This window comes from Oncorhynchus gorbuscha, linkage group LG01, assembly GCF_021184085.1.
Source record: "Oncorhynchus gorbuscha isolate QuinsamMale2020 ecotype Even-year linkage group LG01, OgorEven_v1.0, whole genome shotgun sequence".
Classification (NCBI taxonomy): Eukaryota; Metazoa; Chordata; class Actinopteri; order Salmoniformes; family Salmonidae; genus Oncorhynchus; species Oncorhynchus gorbuscha.
In genome coordinates, this window is record NC_060173.1 from 35,683,257 (window position 1) to 35,703,806 (window position 20,550).

The window sequence follows — 20,550 nt, forward strand, 5'->3', positions numbered from 1 at the left end:
ACGTTTTTCAATTCGTAACATAACTTAATACGAATTGTAATTCGTAACATATCATAAAAAATGGGTGATGGACATCCACAAATGAATACATACCATACGACACGTAACAAAGAATACTAACCAAAGTATCTCGGATTTACATACGGAATAATACTAAATGCTCTGAGACCATGTTGCAACCCAGAATTTGGTGCATGCTACACATTGCCACTGTAGGGCTGTCAGTGGTTGGATGAGGCGCAGAGTCGGAACATAGGCTACACAAGTTGTGGTGGAGGGAGTGAGTGCATGCTTAAATACTGTATAACAGGCTACATGACCAAAGGCCATGCCAAGTAAAGGTGGAGCAGCGACTGCGTGGCAAGATTCTTATCGATTGTTTTTGGAATCTACGCATTGTTATGCTTAACATTCGGGAACGAACGTCAAGATTCTGAAAAAATGCTATTTGAGAGAAAACCTGCCGTTTCTCATTCTCGTGTGCATATGAGAAAATCGTCGTGGAGTTCATGTGTCTTATTCGACGAAGTGGCAATGTTTAGAGCTTGCGGAGGGGCAGCCCTTTGGAGTCTGGCTTTATATTTACTGTAATAGTTAGTCCGATGTAAAGCATAGGTTGAACGAGAAAATAGACAGAGACCGTGCGTCAGACACGTGCTGAATGTAGCCTACACAGGGGCCGGTTACCCTCTGGATTTATTTTCTCGCTGTAATACAAAGTAGCGGCTCCAAAGGATGCAGGTGAAAAAACAGAGGGGCTCGGACAGGAGCACTGGAGAGGGTACCCGTAAAAAGTCATCATGCTTCTCAAACATCAAGATATTTTTGATATCGGAATGTGCCCTGATGTTGGCACAGGGCACTGTTGGAGCCTACCTGGTGAGTGAAACAGTTTAAGCGGCGTCATTACGTCTGTGATGTCTCTCGTGAGAACATCTGTCCAGACTCAGGTTTCATATGAATTCTAATACTTTGGGCCATTTTATCTTAGCTATAACTCCGCGCCAGTACTAAGCATGTAAGCAAAGTAGGCTATCTGTCATGAAACGGGCAACAGCTATGACATAATGAGATACATTTTACCCGGTTTAAAGCAGGCTTGACATACACCGGTGTTTTAAATACGCAGTAGCCAGAGCCCATGCCAGGCTAACCAACATGTGGACTCAATATTCAATTCGAAACAAATTTTCGTCTGGTTGAGGAGTTTAACCTTGTCCATATGTCCACAGCTAACATAGCCTATTTTCCCTCTGTCAAAACAAACCTGCTAATGATGGTTTGTTCTCCTAATGCCGCACCTAAATAATCCAAGTACCCAAAATAACACTGATTCCGTAGAGGACAACCATTTACAAGTGATTTGTTAGTTTATGTGGCAAATGGGCCATATAGCTGTAATATACATGTAATATGCTTCAATAACACAATCTATTGGTGTAGCTGGATAAGTGAAATTATAGGCCCCTACCTGTATTATCAGAGTGCCAGGCTTGAAAGCAATGCTATCTTGTTTAAGAAGAGCAGACAAGCCTATTCAACTCTTTTATCTCAAGTTCACACCTGATGCTTCTGATATGCTATAGGCCTACTCTTTTGAACCGTTTAAATCGTTTTAGTCCTAATAGGTCCTCCTTACAGAAATATTTTCTATGCTCCCTTCTCAAATTCAGTTGATGTTTTGGTGATGTTTATAGTAGGGCATTTTAAGTCACAAAGTGGTATGGTGGGCTAGTGCCACTTCCCAGGGAAATCAAAGATGTAAACTGAAATGCTTTGACCTTATTTGGAGTGGAACGTGTTATCTATTCTGTGCCACTGAACCAAAAGCCTCCTCCTGACCATGGGAACAGTGTAGCCTATGTGGATGAGGCATGTTGGTATCCAGTCAGAATTTCCCCTGTAAGGAGTGGACTTGGATTGTTGAGTCAAATGTACAATTAACAAGAATTCACCACTTCCTGCCTTTGATATGAAGTTTAATGACCCCAAATTATTGAGAGGAATGTTTTCTAAAGTACTTGGTACTTCGTTTTTTTCAATCTATTTTATTCTATTTTTATAACATCTTGTTATAACATGGTTTAAAAAAAATCTATTTAGATGGACTAACTTTCTAACACTACTTGCTTGTGAACCAAGTAACATTATCATCAAATTGGGCCTACAACCAGTAGTCTCCAACCTTTTCTCTCTGACTTGGATGGAACATTGCACACATTTTTCTGTGATGTGTCTCTCTGCTATGTACAGACTCGCCGGTCACAGTGGAAGGAATGAGTCTATCAGGATTCCTCTGTGTGATAATTGGTCTAGTTATGTCTCATTGAATTGAATGTAGTTGAAACGGGAAGATGTCTCATCTGCAGCAGTGGCTGCAGGGGACTCTGATGGCTTTTATACATAGGCACTTATAGCTTAGCTTAGCTAGAATGTTTACACCTACAGTATAACTACCATTTAAAGCCCTGTCTCACTTTGACTAGGTAAATATTTTCAACTACACTTTCCAGGAGGTTATTCTAAAGAAGGTTAAACCACATTTAACTAATACGGGTACACTTTATACTGGTGAGTAAAGATTAGCAAATTATGGATCTGAGAGGGAAGCGCATTAACAGGCCTTCAGCCATGCTCTATCGCTGTCAGCACAGGTAGTCTCTTTCACATGGCACCTGCTCTATTTGCATGGGCTGGAAACCAGGCAACAGCTACAGGGACAAGCTGATGACAATGTCATGTATTTATTTGAGGTCCTCCTGTGTCAGAGCTATTGTTGTATACATGATAGGGTGAAGCAACTTAAAGTGTGTGCTGGTAGCCAGGGAGCCAGCCTGGAAGTCATGGGTCATGGCCTATACTCTTGCTCTACATTAGCAGCTTACAATTGACTTTTTCCCAGGCAACATAGTCTCTGGGTAAACAGTCAGTGCACATACCTGCATAGACAATCACTCTCAACACTATGGGGTTGTGGTTGACTCTCAGCTTCCCTAGTTTCATTTTGAGAATGATCTGGAAATGGTGTGTAAACCTACCTTACGTTTTTAGTTCTCGGAAATTCAACAGACTCTGTGGTTTCAGCCCACGTTGAATGTTGTGGTGATGACTGACAGTGGTGAATTTGTTTGCTGTTACGTGCTCCATCTACGTATTGCAAAACAGGCTGAACTGTCTATGTACTTTATAATTTCCCCTGCATATATTTGATTTTCAAACCCAACATTAGTAGTTGATTATATTAATTCTACACTAAGTTTGAGACTTTAATGTGTTCAGATTAAGCTATAGTTAAAGTTTGGTGTTACTACCTCGCCCTTTCCAATCTTGCAACTTGCCAAAACCTAATATTTTGGAATTAGACAGGATTCTGTAAAGGCTTCTGGCAGACACTGAATTGCCCTTTTGAAAGGGCGTCTAGACAGCATAGGAACCTGAGACGCACTTCAACAGTTTTAGTTAGCAAAGGGCTGTAGTTATGTCATAAACTGTGCTTACACAAGCCTCATCCGCTTGTTAAAAAAGGGTGTGGGGCTTGGATCTTCTCATTCTGGACAGGTGAGGTAATGTTGAGTCTAAATGGTCACATTGTCCATGAAAACACAGCCAGACAAGTTTGCATTGTAACCATGCTGCAATAAATTACAACAAACCTTCCTGACTAACTGTTTACTTTTGAGTTCAAGATTCCAGGTGTATCTTAACTAAATTTCTGTAGCTAGAGTTACTCATCTATATGCAATGTATACAGCCTTTTTAGATAACATAGAACTAACTAGAAATATATTTTTTCAATTATTGAGTCGAGAAATGCAGTATATTTTAGTAAAATGCTTTGATGGCAGAGTGCATATACAACACATGGAATTTGGGGGACGGGTGCTCTTCTAAACTCACTGCTGTCAGGCCCACTAGTGCCCGAGTATAGTCTGGGCAAGAGATGACATGATATGGTCTGCTTGGCCTGGCTGCCATTTCTCTGCTGTGGTGTGGTGGTGAAGTGGAGGTTCGGGAGTCTGTGCTGGTGTCTGCTGATAGGCCTTGTACATAGGATGACTGACATCACTACATTGATTTATAACACTTAAAAATATATATATATATTTATTTAACTAGGCGAGTCAGTTAAGAACAAATTCAGATTTACAATGACGGCTTACCCCGGCCAAACCCTAACTTGGACAATGCTGAGCCAATTGTGCGCCACCCAATGGGACTCCCAATTACAGCCAGTTGTGATACAGCCTGGTATTGAACTAGGGTCTGTAGTGACGCCTCTAGCGCTAAGATGCAGAGCCTTAGACTGCTGCACCACTCAGAAGCCCAACCTGTGGTCGTGTTCAAATTTAATCAAAGTGTAGGTAGTTGAATTAGTATAGTTATTTCTCAGTCACACCTGTCATTTAAAGTAATCACTTTGTAAAGTCACAGAGAAGATCATTTTTCCTACTGGCAATGGCATCCTTCTCTAAGTTAGCTGTTATTTTCTTTTCCCCATGGCTCTTAAGAGGAGCTTAATTTAGCATGTTAGCCTGTTGGACATCACTGTGGGAATGAAAGAGGACCATGCCCTTTCAAGGACATTTTGGGAAACATCCGAAAATAGTTTGAAAATCGTTGTGAAAATATGACAGGTGGGCTATGGCTCAGCAGTTGGTTCCCAGACATTGCAAACCCACATAATTTCTTATGAACTCTCTAGACAATACTCACCAATTTAATTTAAAACATCTGAGGATCCACTCCTTTGAGAAGGGGCAGCCTATTGTACTTCCTGCAGAGCAAAGCCCCATTTCCACTAGCACTTGGAATTAGGGCTGGCTCAAATAGAATTCTCAAATTAGAGCCCATTCAGGGGAAACTGGGACCATCGCAGACCTTTTTCACAACAAATGCCAGCTCGATTAGATTTCAGGTTGGTGACGCCGTTACTATGAAACCACCAGCTGATCATAGCTGGATACTGACACCACCTTTAGCTAGCTCGTCTGGGCTTGTTGCTGTTACCTAGCACATGGACAAGCAGTACTGAGTCATACATGGCACAAATTACCACCATAGCTGGCTCCTTCATTCATTTTTGTACTGCACAATAAACTTTTATGAGAACATTCAGCCCTCGAATGCTAGTTACCTAACATTAGCTAGCAAATCAGAAAAAGCTAGCTAGCTAGCTAACATTAGCTAGTAGGAATTTTAACTGGCCAGGTCGTGAAAGCTAGCTAGCTAGCTACATCATATCAAAGCTGTCATCTGGTTTGCTTGGTTAGTTAGCTAGCTAAAGCCCAAGGCCATAGCAAGCTAAACATTTTTTTGCTAACTACATGGCTCTGAGTCTGGCTGGAAGTGGAATATGGGGTAATGTTAGTTACAGCATGGTGAGGGTGAATAAAAATGATTCAACATCTGGACAGTCACGGCTACATAGCAACATGACAACATTTTTAATTTCTGGAGGTAGTGGAAACCCAATTTGAGATTGCCCACAAAGGCCTGGCCAACCCAGGTTGACTTCAAATGGCCAATGGAAACGGGGCTTTTGGGTAATTTTCCAAATTCTTTATGGTAGAGCGTTTGTGTGTATCCCATGCATTTCTGTTTCAGTCTGGCCTTGGTGTTCCTTTTTGCATCATTGTAGCCTGTACAGTGTTGATAAAAAGGTGTGGGTGGTTGGTCTTATGTTCTTTAAGAATCTTTCTTCCCTATTAGTTGTGGGTGTTCCGTATCACCATCTAGGAGACAACCGGTGTACCAAAAACAGAAGACTGGCCAGATTTACCAAGGTCATTGCTATCAAACTATATATAGTCCTCCTGAGCCTCTGTGAAGTTGGTCTTTAACATTCAAGATGTGTTCATCATGGAAATCAGTGTCTTACAAAAACTTGCCTTCATAGCTGTTACAAATGGTGTTTGGTAAGTCTGTGATGGGGTACATATCACATGAAAAAAATGTAAATTAAATGGAGATCAATTGAATCATTATACGTAGTTAGGATCGTTATACTTAGTTAGGATCCTATCTGATGAACTGAAATGCATTCCATGATGTCTGACTTCCATGTATTCTACCAACAATGGCAGAGGGGAGGCAAAATCCCCTGCTGCCCCAACTTCCATCCAGAGACAGTGTTATGCTCTTATCTTTTACTTGCGTTAAATGCTGCTCCATTAACTCAGAGAGAGAGAGAGAGCGTTTGGGGAGGATGCACTTTCCATAAAGTCATGCGAGTAAGTGATGCAGTGCCCAGCTAATCAAAAACAGGGCTCCATCTTGGCAGAGAGAGGATTTTACTCAGAGCACAATGAGAAACATCTGAAAGAGGTCTCAATGTGAGTCAGTATATCCAAAGGAAAGGGATTATTTAAAAGGGCACAACCTCAATAACATGGTATTTTCATAGCCATGTCATATTTCTCTAAAACCTCTTGCATGCAACTTAATTCACAATTCCACCGTGCAAACAATATCACATTTCTTCTCATTTTCATGTACAGGTACCTGAAGTTTGGGAACCCCTTGGCATGTTAATCCTTATAATTCCAATATCTAGAGTTTTATGTGATTATTTTGTATTTCATTTGGGAAAATCACATCTTTCATAGATGTTTACTATAGAAACATGTCATTTGTCTTATACAGTGGGGCAAAAAAGTATTTAGTCAGCCACCAATTGTGCAAGTTCTCCCACTTAAAAAGATGAGAGAGGCCTGTAATTTTCATCATAGGTACACTTCAACTATGACAGACAAAATGAGAAAAAAAATCCAGAAAATCACATTGTAGGATTTTTTATGAATTTATTTGCAAATTATGGTGGAAAATAAGTATTTGGTCACCTACAAACAAGCAAGATTTCTAGCTCTCACAGACCTGTAACTTCTTCTTTAAGAGGCTCCTCTGTCCTTCACTCGTTACCTGTATTAATGGCACCTATTTGAACTTGTTATCAGTATAAAATACACCTGTCCACAACCTCAAACAATCACACTACAAACTCCACTATGGCCAAGACCAAAGAGCTGTCAAAGGACAACAGAAACAAAATTCAATAGGTAAGCAGCTTGGTTTGAAGAAATCAACTGTGGGAGTATTTATTAGGAAATGGAAAACATACAAGACCACTGATAATCTCTCTCGATCTGGGGCTCCACGCAAGATCTCACCCCATGGGGTCAAAATGATCACAAGAACGGTGAGCAAAAATCCCAAAACCACATGGGGGGACCTAGTGAATGACCTGCAGAGAGCTGGGACCAGAGTAACAAAGCCTACCATCAGTAACACACTACGCCGCCAGGGACTCAAATCCTGCAGTGCCAGACGTGTCCCCCTGCTTAAGCCAGTACATGTCCAGGCCCGTCTGAAGTTTGCAAGAGAGCATTTGGATAATCCAGAAGAAGATTGGGAGAATGTCATATGGTCAGATGAAACCTAAATATAACTTTTTGGTAAAAACTCAACTTGTCGTGTTTGGAGGACAAAGAATGCTGAGTTGCATCCAAAGAACACCATACCTACTGTGAAGCATGGTGGTGGAAACATCATGCTTTGGGGCTGTTTTTCTGCAAAGGGACCAGGACGACTGATCCGTGTAAAGGAAAGAATGAATGGGGCCATGTATCGTGAGATTTTGAGTGAAAACCTCCTTCCATCAGCAAGGGCATTGAAGATGAAACGTGGCTGGGTCTTTCAGCATGACAATGATCCCAAACACACCGCCCGGGCAACGAAGGAGTGGCTTCGTAAGAAGCATTTCAAGGTCCTGGAGTGGCCTAGCCAGTCTCCAGATCTCAACCCCATAGAAAATCTTTGGAGGGAGCTGAAAGTCCGTGTCTCCCAGCAACAGCCCCAAAACATCACTACTCTAGAGGTGATCTGCATGGAGGAATGGGCCAAAATACCAGCAACAGTGTGTGAAAACCTTGTGAAGACTTACAGAAAACGTTTGACCTCTGTCATTGCCGACAAAGGGTATATAACAAAGTATTGAGATAAACTTTTGTTATTGACCAAATACTTATTTTCCACCATAATTTGCAAATAAATTCATTAAAAATCATACAATGTGATTTTCTGGATTTTTTTTCTCATTTTGTCTGTCATAGTTGAAGTGTACCTATGATGAAAATTACAGGCCTCTCTCATCTTTTTAAGTGGGAGAACTTGCACAATTGGTGGCTGACTAAATACTTTTTTGCCCCACTGTATATAGTTGTTTGTTCTGTAATAACCAAAATTATATGTCACTTAAATAACCTTAATTTTCGGACAAATCATTTTTTCTCAATGTTTAGGCCTACAGTCTTGGTTACTTGGTTTTCAATGGTAATTGTAAAATACTGCACCTATCTGAGATGTGATTCAGTATACCAAAGGCCATTCATTGAACTGCATCAAATGTTGCAAGTGATTCTTGTGGTAAAACAATAACAATGATCCATGCCGTATTTATTTAATTGCTATTTGTAAGCTATGTGTTTTCCCCCATTTCCCTCTCAATTACATACTTCTCAGCTAGTGAGAAAACAATTAGGCTTTAAGCCTGGTAATATTTTAGCATCGTAATGATGATACCATGTCATTTACGAAGTTAATCAGTTATGGGAAGTTAGTTATGATTGCCGTTTATGAGCAACATATTTCCTCTGCTGTTGCTTTCTCAGGTGAGTGTCCTGACCACCCTGGAGCGACGATTCAACCTCCAAAGTGCCGATGTGGGTGTGATCGCCAGCAGCTTTGAGATTGGCAATCTAGCTCTTATCCTATTCGTCAGCTACTTCGGGGCCAAAGCAAACCGACCAAGGTTGATTGGCTGTGGGGGTATCGTCATGGCGCTAGGAGCTCTTCTGTCAGCACTGCCAGAGTTTCTAACCAAACAATACGAGCACAAGCCAGGGCAGACATGGAGGACTGAGGTGGGCAGGAATGGGTGTGCCAACAGTACCAGGAATGGTGGGCAATATATAGAGGAGTTGTGTTCCAACAAGGCAAACACCAACATGATGTACCTGCTGCTGATTGGGGCCCAGATGCTGCTGGGGATTGGAGCCACCCCAGTTCAGCCCCTGGGTGTGTCCTACATAGATGACCATGTGAAGAGGAAAGACTCCTCTCTGTATATAGGTAAGTTAGTTAGATGCATTAATACACTATGGGAATACGTTGCTATACTACAGGATATGTTAATACACTATAAACCAGATTTTCTACACACTGAGACCACTTCACACATGTCATTTTAATGAGGAAATAAAACAGAAAAGGTGGACCATTGAGATTTAATAAAGGTCCAGGAGGGAAGAATCTCATTGTATCATTGTGAGCCTCCATTTCTATTTAACTTTACAGTTTAACCTTACAGTTTAACCTTACAGTTAAATAGAAATGGAGGATCACAATGACACAATGAGATCTTTGTCAAGGTGACAGAGACATCTTTGAGGGATAATTGGACATTTCACTGCAATATATTCTATTTTTTTCTGTATTTGAGTGTGCTCCTCTGTAGCTCAGCTGGTAGAGCATGGCTCTTGCAACGCCAGGATAGTGTGTTTGATTCCATAACTGTAAGTTTCTTTGGATAGAAGTGTCTGCTAAATGCCATATAGCTATTTTATATTAAAATAATATTTAAGAGAAGGAGATTGTTATCACACTAGCATTTCACAATCTATTTGTTCCAATGCCAATGGGTTCATAAGACTACCCAAATTGTCCCATCTGTATGGTGGGAGGACAAACAGTGGTTGTGTTTGTCTTCTGATCACTGCCGGAAGGTGCAGTGTGTACACAGCCCTGCCTTTGAGTCAATACAGCATGAATGTATTCTCTGTGTTGTGCTCAGTCTTTCTTTTGTCCCCAAGCACAATCTGGCCCATGTGACTGCCAGGTGAGCAGATCTGTGAAGGGTTTATTATCTCCATTACATTTGTGCTGGAGTCACAGTCAAGTGCAGATGCCTGGGATGAAACAGAAGCATAAAAGTACAAAATGTCTCCACTCAGCTGGCTTGCGCTCTCACACAGGTATTTGACCAACTGCTGACTTAGCGTTTCAAGGTTTAACAGTGTATTCAAAGCACTTTCTGAGCTAACCTTAAATAGCAGATGATTGTTTGCGAATGTACCCTGAGGATACTGTCTCTTTGCAGTGCCTTACTGCATCTTTGAATATATTTCACTGATGTTTGGTAAGATATACTGTGGTCAGTCATCCCAACAAACTTCTCAAAATTAAGGGTTGTGTGGCTCTGACGTATTTGCTCTGCTGATTGTAAAGGCCATTGTATTGACAACACCCTAATGTTGAGCATTGAGCATTCAGTATATGTGTGTCATGAGCCCCACTTGTATAACCACAATTAAATCAAATCAATATTGTATTTGTCATATGCGTCGTATACAACAGGTGTAGAATTTACTGTGAAATGCTTACTTACGAGCCCTTTTACATTATTGCAGACTTAAATAGTAAAAAAATAAAAATACAACAAAAAAGGAAATAGTAACACAATAAAAAACAATAATGAGGCTATATACAAGGTGTACCGGTACCGAGTCAATGTGAAGGGGTATGAGGTAGTTGAGGTAATTGAGGTATTATGTACATGTAGGTAGGGATAAAAGTGACTTGGCAATTAGGATAGATAATAAACAGAGTAGCAGCAGCGTTTAAAAGTGTGTCTATCTGTGAGTGTGTGTGTATGGCGTCAATATACGTGTGTGTGTGTGTGTGTGTGTGTGTGTGTGTGTGTGTGTGTGTGTGTGTGTGTGTGTGTGTGTGTGTGTGTGTGTGTGTGTGTGTGTGTGTGTGTGTGTGTGTGTGTGTGTGTGTGTGTGTGTGTGTGTGAATGTCAGTGCAAAAAAAAGGGGGTTAAATGTTTATCAGTCTTATGGCTTGGAGGGAGAAGCTGTTCAGAAGCCTTTTAGTACCAGACTTTAAGCTCCGGTACCGCTTGCCGTGCGATAGCAGTGAAAACAGTCTATGACTTGGGTGGCTGGAGTCTTTGACAATCTGTAGGGCCTTCTTCTGACACCGCCTGGTATAGTGGTCCTGGATGGCAGGAAACTTTGCCCCAGTGATGTACTGGGACGTGCGCACAACCCGCTGTAGAGTCTTATGGTCAGATGCTGAGTAGTTGCCATACCAAGCCGTGACGCAGAAGGTCAAAATGCTCTTGATAGTGCAGCTGTAGAACTTTTTGAGGATCTGAGGGCCCATGTAAAATCTTTACAAGTTGGAAGAGGCATTGGCGTGTGCTTGTCATGACTGTGTCGCTGTGTTTACACGCCCTAACTTTGTTAAATATTTATTCTGATTGACTGAAGGGCGTACACAGGGCATGTTACATGACATCGCAGCCTTTAGGCTAGATGCTGGCTGCTGGTTAAAATCTGCTGCCAGAGGAAGACCACCTGTAGAGATAATTCACAGTCATCTCACAAGTCGAGATGAAGCAAAAATCATGTCTATGATTGCAACTCGCTTTAAAGACCTAGAGTTGTCAAGGTTACAAAGAGATATCGTTGAGGGATAATTGGACATTTCCGTGCGACATGTGCTCTTTCTTCTTTATTTTTTGCTGATGAGAGAGAGAACATTGTTATATTGGTAGATAAAGCCACAAATCCAGATTAAAGCAGCCAGGTTTCCTAGTTTGATAAAGGTTGGCCGTAACGTGGTGTCCATGGATGCACATTAGCCTTCGATGGGATAGAGGAGACGTGGCTTGATCAATCAGCTGCTACATGCATGGCCTTGTTTGATATCTAAGCAGCACCACAGAATGTGAGAATGGCTGATTGGGAGACAAGGTCCTTCCTGATATATTTACAACATTAGTAATATGGAAGACATTTGTTAGTGTAACACTGATGTGTCGGTCAAACTCAAACCAAAGGCCTTCAGTGTCTTGTATGGTCTCAGGCCAACAGCATATACAGTTGAAGTCGGAAGTTTACATACACCTTGAGATGTTGCTTCACTATATCCACATAATTTTCCTTCTCATGATGCAATCTATTTTGTGAAGTGCACCAGTCCTGTCTGCATCAAAGCACCCCCACATGATGCTGCCACCCCTGTGCTTCACGGTTGGGATGGTGTTCTTTTCTCCAAAAAGTACGATCTTTGTGCCCATGTGCAGTTGCAAACCGTAGTCTGGCTTTTTTTATGGCTGTTTTGGAGCAGTGGCTTCTTCCTTGCTGAGTGGCCTTTCAGGTTATGTCGATATAGGACTCGTTTTACTGTGGATATAGATACTTTTCTACCTGTTTCCTCCAGCATCTTCACAAGGTCCTTTGATGTTGTTCTGGGATTGATTTGCACTTTTCGCACCAAAGTACATTCATCTCTAGGAGACAGAACGCATCTCCTTCCTGAGCTGTATGACGGTTGTGTTGTCCCATGGTGTTTATTCTTGTGTACTATTATTTGTACAGATGAACATGGTACCTTCAGGCGTTTGGAAATAGTTCCCAAGGATGAACCAGACTTTTTAATCAGGTTTAAAATTATTTTTCTGAGGTCTTGGCTGATTTCTTTAGATTTTCCCATGATGTCAAGCAAAGAGGCACTGAGTTTGAAGGTAGGCCTTGAAATACATCCACAGGTACACCTCCAATTGACTCAAATGATGTCAATTAGCCTATTAGAAGCTTCTAAAGCCATAATTTTCTGGAATTGTCCAAGCTGTTTAAATGCACAGTCAACTTAGTGTATGTAAACTTCTGACCCACTGGAATTGTGATACAGTGAATTATAAGTGAAATAATCTGTCTGTAAACAATTGTTGGAAAAATTACTTGTGTCATGCACAAAGTAGATGTCCTAACCTACTTGCCAAAACTATAGTTTGTTAACAAGACATTTGTGGAGTGGTTTAAAAATGAGTTTTAATGACTCCAACCTAAGTGTATGTAAACTTCCGACTTCAATTGTACCTCCCCAACTTTCATTCTTAGTCCTAGCTATTTTTCACAATGTGCTTTGCTTTGTTTAGAAGTGACAGAAGCAAACAAGCACAGAACAGCTTTGACGTAAGACACAACTGCAGTGCCTTGTTAGCACTGTACAGTAGGAAGTGGACTGATTAAAGTTTGGTAGGCATAGAGGGAGATTTGGTGCGGTTCTCCTCATAAGCTGCAAGGAGAGTTGGAGGGAAACAAGAGGTGAGCATCAGAGAACAATGTGGCATTGAGTTGGGAGCATGTGCTCAGCTGATCATCCTAATCCCCATTCTGCTGGCATGTCATGTGCTGGTAACAGCATGAATGGATGAGATTATCTGAATCTCTGTAAGATTGATTTGCTGTAGCACCACCATGAAAAATCTGAATATTTATGTATTTTTGAGAGAAACATCTTTTCCCACAAAAGAAGTGCACTGAGCCTTTACTATTCCTGTATTAGCGGCCTGATATAGCTGTCTGTACCGCGGGCATATATAGCCCTCCCCAAAAAAAACAATTTGCTTCACCCCTCCAACATCCTCCCGTGGCTATGAATGTATTGTATGATTATTCATGAAACATATTATGCAGGGGGACCTCACATTGTGACAATAATCAGATAAAGTTGTACTTAAGTTGTGTTTTGCAATATTTTAGTTTAGTTTTGCAATATTTTTCCTCTGCAAAATATTTTTGCAAGACAGTCCTGATTCAGCATGACAGTATTGACTTCCACTGCCTGGCATCTATTTCTCAAAAAGCTGAAATAGATGCTTCTATATTTTCACATACAGAAATATATTATTTTTGATCAATGCAGGCCAAACACAACCATAGATACATTACTAATGAAAAATGTACTGTACTGGACATGCCTAGGGAGGTTGAATATGTTGTTTTATATGAGCTTAGTACGTCCCAAAGGCCCATGATATGAAGGTTAGTAGCTGGTGTTATGGTAGCCTAATTGATTCTGTATGTTTAATGACTAAAACAGACACTGTCAGCATAGTGATTACCCTTTACCTTCCTAGTCTGCCGTCAGTCTGTCCCTTACAGAGAAATCACATGATTTCACATGACATTTCACATGGAATCAGTACAAAAGTGTTTTTGGAACACTTAATGTGGTTTTTCCGTATTTTTTTTTTTTAACCTTTATTTAACTAGCCAAGTCAGTTAAGAACAAATTCTTATTCTCAATGACGGCCTAGGAACAGTGGGTTAACATGCCTGTTCAGGGGCAGAACGACCGATTTGTACCTTGTCAGCTCAGGGGTTTGAACTTCCAACACTTCCGGTTACTAGTTCAATGCTCTAACCACTATGCTACCCTGCCACCCCACTATGCTACCCTGCCACCCCACTATGCTACCCTGCCACCCCACTATGCTACCCTGCCGTAAGGGGTCTGTCTGTTTTTCGTCTGCCCGGCCTGAATAATTCCACTACATGCTCGCTATGGGAGATTTGACTCTTTGTATTTCACTACTATGCATTACTGCTTGTAAGGATAACCTGAAATAACAGCCTCACATACTGTCCATAGAATGGATGGACCAGTGCGGTGCATTTAAAAGGCATAAGCGGTTGACAGAGGAGGAAGAAGTGGTAGTTGGCCTATAGGCAGTCAGAGAGCAATGAGTGACAATGGGACTCCTGCAGAAATAGAGAGCAGAACTACAGTATACAATATGATCCTTGTGATGGGTGATGAAGACGTATGGGCTATTTGAACACTGCTTGTGAAATGTATCTCTGTGTTCTCACTCTGACACAACCAGGTTCATACTGTACATCAATGTGTCAGGAGGCATGAATATTAATCTGCAGCTCATTGTATAATGCAGTGAGACCCAGGGTTTGAGGTGAGACTGTGGTGATTAGACTAATATAATACTACTATCACACCGTTGGTAGAAGTCTCTGCTCAGATTTATGTTCTGCTGTGATATGTTCATTTCTAAATGACCATCATCGCAAGCTTTTGTTGTTGAAGATGATGGCAGATGCCGCCTATAGCCTCATGCATAGCATATTATTTTAATTAGCCAGTGGTATAAACTGTTCAGGTAATGGCAGTATGACATCAGTGGAAGACCTGTGAAAATGTGAGAGTGGGCTGTGGAGAAGAGAGGAGCAGAGAGAGCAGTGGTCTGTAGGAGTGAAGCCATAATTACAGAGTGAGGCAGGAATGCCAACCAGCTAGCCCTGAGGTGCGTCTGAGCAGCCTGACTGCACATGCATACCACATGTGAAAAACAGCTCCTACTGACTCGGAGACAGGGCTGGCCTGGGCAGAAGGACGGGCTGTCTCTCCCTGCCAGGCGGGACTTATAGTACTAATCGGCAGATAAAACGGATTGAAACGATGTTGGCATTTTTTTTAAATAGCAGCACTTACAGAGTGTTTCTCAAACTGCCTGACTTTTCAGGAGAAGTAGGCCTGCTTTAAGGTTAGAGTCTGACCACTGCTGATCCAGTTGTTTTTACTTTCAGTTTTGGGATCTGTCACTGTTGAACTTGTGGATCCAATCATGTTGAGCGCTGAACATTGTACTATTTTCCTCAAATGCAATACTAAGGGTTGAAAGGATTAGTCTAGGTAGGGGTGAAATTGCTTCCATCACGACTTGATGTTAAAAGTGGTGCTGCGGATAAACACTGTGTTTTACGAGATTATCTTGTTTTCCATGTCTAGACGTAGGCACTCAATTGGGCCGAAGGGAGCAAATATGATTAGAGTTAGTCAACACGATCTCCCTCCATTCCCACTGCTCTTTCACCATATAGTTTTAATTATGGCTCTTCCCACAGGGCCTGATGTTGCAAAACCATACAGCACATACATATACAGTTGTTCAGCAATAATGCTCCCTCCAAACACCATTAGGCCTTAACACTACCCATCCAACTCTCACTGCTTTTAAGACTTTTTCAAGCCTGGGTAGTCTCCTGTAACATGAGAGGACCTATCTGCAGACTGAAATGATCACATCTGTTTATTCAGTGTCAATGTATTAAGTGGTTATGATCGGCTCAATTATTGATGTGCTTTTTGCCACCAGTGTAAAAGGCTGTATTTCTAGAATCTGGGGTCTGTAACAGATCATTGTTTGATGATTGGAAAATTGTTAGTACTGCTCTGCATCAGCTAATTTGATGTCATATTAACTTCACAGGTTTCAGAAATGTTTTCCTAGATGTGGGGAGAGGCCATAATAGAATGATCAGGCCTAGATCTTTTCTATTTTAAATTAGTGCTTCCTGCATTGTCATTGATAAAGATAGGAAGAGTGAAAAAAGATTTGAACAGAAGCGTCTATCAGAGATGTGGCCTTTTGAAATGCAATTCCATTTATCAGCACTCTGGTTTTAAACTTTGAGGCTTCATGTACCGACGGCAACAGTCTGAGGTCCCAGCAGAGCGGAGCAGGAGAAGGGAAGAATGCTCTGTATGTTCCAGCGTATAAAGTACTCCAGTCTCTCCTTGGCCAACACAAAGCTGAGCAGGCACAGGTTGCATGCGCGCACACACACACACACGCGCGCACACACACACACACGCACACACACGCACGCACGCACAAACACACACACACACACACACACACACACACACACACACACACACACACACACACACACACACACACACACACACACACACACACACACACACACACACACCCTGGGATCTGTCATAAAGTCAATCCAAACTATACATGGCAGACTAGCTACTGAGGGGGAACGCACAAAGGTCCTTCTTGTTTTATTATGGCCAGAGACAAGACAAGTGCCCACTCCTTTGAAAAGGCACAAATATGCGATTCTTACCTGAACAGTTTTGCAGCCTAAAGCAATTTGCCTGTGCTCACTGGCAGACACTCCCACAGTAGCCCCTTACATTACAGTTTCTTAAACTAAAACTCAAGACCTTTACTTCAAAAAGTCCTGTGATAAGTCACTTCAAGACATGCCCAAAGAGAAAAAAGAACATGCTTACATACTGTATGATGATCATTATGAAGACAAGAGAGGTTTTTGTTTTATTTAACATGCACAATATATCGGTGAACATATCGGATTCGGCCGAAAGCTAAAAATGCCAACATTTTTATCAACCCAATGTCTAGTTTAATGCCGATGTGAAAAAACGATGTCAAAGCTGATGTGCATACTTATATAACGTAGGTACATGACATAATGCCGCTACGTAACATGTGGTGCTACACCTGCAACACAGCATTCCTAACCTAGCCCACAATGTCTGCTGTGTGGATCGAACATTCAAGCCGAGCAGTCATTTGAAAGAGTAAATTTCAGCGAGACAACTCAAAGACGAAATCCATTAACACCAAGATAATGGAATTCATCGCCCTTGACAATCAACCGTTCTCTGTCGTCGGTAATGTTGGCTTTCGCATTAAATAAGCTTTTAATTTGACACGTCAAATAACACTTTTCTATTATAGAATGTTGTGTGATCTGAATTTGTACGTGCAAACGAACCGCCACCACTCCTATCAGTAGCAGTGTCAAAGCTGTACAAAAAAGTCTGCAAACAAGCAAACACTGGCCATGAAGATGTGTTTACAATACCGCATTGGTAATAAAGCATTATTTGTTCAACTGCAAATTCTGGGGTAGCTAGCTAGATTTAGCTTGGTACCTAGCTTGCATCAATACAACCAGCCTGAAAACAATGACCAGTAGAAACTGCAGTCATTTTCACTATTCTTAGAAAATCAAAATCAAATCAAATTTATTTATATAGCCTTTCGTACATCAGCTGATATCTGAAAGTGCTGTACAGAAACCCAGCCTAAAACCCCAAACAGCAAGCAATGCAGGTGTAGAAGCACGCTGGCTAGGAAAAACTCCCTAGAAAGGCCAAAACCTAGGAAGAAACCTAGAGAGGAACCAGGCTATGTGAGGTGGCCAGTCCTCTTCTGGCTGTGCCGGGTGGAGATTATAACAGAACATGGCCAAGATGTTCAAATGTTCATAAATGACCAGCATGGTCGAATAATAATAAGGCAGAACAGTTGAAACTGGAGCAGCAGCACAGTCAGGTGGACTGGGGACAGCAAGGAGTCATCATGTCAGGTAGTTCTGGGGCACGGTCCTAGGGCGCAGGTCCTCCGAGAGAGAGAGAGAAAGAAAGAAAGAATTAGAGAGAGCATATGTGGGGTGGCCAGTCCTCTTCTGGCTGTGCCGGGTGGAGATTATAACAGAACATGGCCAAGATGTTCAAATGTTCATAAATGACCAGCATGGTCGAATAATAGTAAGGCAGAACAGTTGAAACTGGAGCAGCAGCATGGCCAGGTGGACTGGGGACAGCAAGGAGTCATCATGTCAGGTAGTCCTGGGGCATGGTCCTAGGGCTCAGGTCAGTTGAAACTGGAGCAGCAGCATGGCCAGGTGGACTGGGGACAGCAAGGAGTCATCATGTCAGGTAGTCCAGGAGCATGGTCCTAGGGCTCAGGTCCTCCGAGAGAGAAAGAAAGAAGGAGAGAATTAGAGAATGCACACTTAGATTCACACAGGACACCAAATAGGACAGGAGAAGTACTCCAGATATAACAAACTGACCCTAGCCCCCCGACACAAACTACTGCAGCATAAATACTGGAGGCTGAGACAGGAGGGGTCGGGAGACACTGTGGCCCCATCCGAGGACACCCCCGGACAGGGCCAAACAGGAAGGATATAACCCCACCCACTTTGCCAAAGCACAGCCCCCACACCACTAGAGGGATATCTTCAACCACCAACTTACCATCCTGAGACAAGGCTGAGTATAGCCCACAAAGATCTCCGCCACGGCACAACCCAAGGGGGGGGCGCCAACCCAGACAGGATGACCACAACAGTGAATCAACCCACTCAGGTGAAGCACCCCCTCCAGGGACGGCATGAGAGAGCCCCAGTAAGCCAGTGACTCAGCCCCTGTGATAGGGTTAGAGGCAGAGAATCCCAGTGGAAAGAGGGGAACCGGCCAGGCAGAGACAGCAAGGGCGGTTCGTTGCTCCAGAGCCTTTCCGTTCACCTTCCCACTCCTGGGCCAGACTACACTCAATCATATGACCCACTGAAGAGATGAGTCTTCAGTAAAGACTTAAAGGTTGAGACCGAGTTTGCGTCTCTGACATGGGTAGGCAGACCGTTCCATAAAAATGGAGCTCTATAGGAGAAAGCCCTGCCTCCAGCTGTTTGCTTAGAAATTCTAGGGACAATTAGGAGGCCTGCGTCTTGTGACCGTAGCGTACGTGTAGGTATGTACGGCAGGACCAAATCAGAGAGATAGGTAGGAGTGAGCCCATGTAATGCTTTGTAGGTTAGCAGTAAAACCTTGAATTCAGCCCTTGCTTTGACAGGAAGCCAGTGTAGAGAGGCTAGCACTGGAGTAATATGATCAAATTTTTTGTTCTAGTCAGGATTCTAGCAGCCGTATTTAGCACTAACTGAAGTTTATTTAGTGCTTTATCCGGGTAGCCGGAAAGTAGAGCATTGCAGTAGTCTAACCTAGAAGTGACAAAAGCGTGGATTCATTTTTCTGCATCATTTTTGGACAAAAAGTTTCAGATTTTTGCAATATTACGTAGATGGAAAAAAGCTGTCCTCGAAATGGTCTTGATATGTTCTTCAAAAGAGAGATCAGGGTCCAGAGTAACGCCGAGGTCCTTCACAGTTTTATTTGAGACGACTGTACAACCATTAAGATTAATTGTCAGATTCAACAGAAGATCTCTTTGTTTCTTGGGACCTAGAACAAGCATCTCTGGTTTGTCCGAGTTTAATAGTAGAAAGTTTGCAGCCATCCACTTCCTTATGTCTGAAACACATGCTTCTAGCGAGGGCAATTTTGGGGCTTCACCATGTTTCATTGAAATGTACAGCTGTGTGTCATCCGCATAGCAGTGAAAGTTAACATTATGTTTTCGAATTATATCCCCAAGAGGTAAAATATATAGTGAAAACCATAGTGGTCCTAAAACGGAACCTTGAGGAACACCGAAATTTACAGTTGATTTGTCAGAGGACAAACCATTCACAGAGACAAACTGATATCTTTCCGACAGATAAGATCTAAACCAGGCCAGAACATATCCGTGTAGACCAATTTGGGTTTCCAATCTCTCCAAAAGAATGTGGTGATCGATGGTATCAAAAGCAGCACTAAGGTCTAGGAGCACGAGGACAGATGTAGAGCCTCGGTCCGATGCCATTAAAATGTCATTTACCACCTTCACAAGTGCCGTCTCAGTGCTATGATGGGGTCTAAAACCAGACTGAAGCATTTCATATACATTGTTTGTCTTCAGGAAGGAAGTAAGTTACTGCGCAACAGCCTTCTCTAAAATGTTTGAGAGGAATGGAAGATTCGATATAGGCCGATAGTTTTAGCAATGATTTAGGAGTCATTGTGAGTAAGTATTAGCTAGGTAGCCAGTTGTTGTTCGCCTATTGAAATTGAACTTCAGTTCATGAAAATAAATAGCTGGCCAGCTAACCCTGTTGCCCAAAGCTAACATTATAAGCAGCCAGCTAGCTTCATCTGGCAAGTGTGGCTCGACTTGAGCGGGTTATG

General features: G+C 42.1%; 1 protein-coding gene across 3 annotated transcripts in view; it reads left to right on the plus strand.

The window, feature by feature from the left end:
* Nucleotides 1-217: 217 nt before the first annotated feature.
* LOC124036603 (solute carrier organic anion transporter family member 3A1-like) overlaps nt 218-20,550 on the plus strand; it is a 68,608-nt gene continuing 48,275 nt past the window's right edge. For 2 of the 3 annotated variants that reach the window (XM_046351385.1, XM_046351396.1), the window contains exons 1-2: nt 218-879; nt 8,667-9,126. In XM_046351385.1, the coding sequence (XP_046207341.1) occupies nt 736-879; nt 8,667-9,126 (604 nt within the window). In that variant the 5' untranslated portion in view covers nt 218-735. Of the gene's footprint in view, nt 880-8,666; nt 9,127-9,199; nt 10,029-20,550 lie in introns of those variants that run through there. The other variant, XM_046351404.1, reaches the window with a different exon arrangement.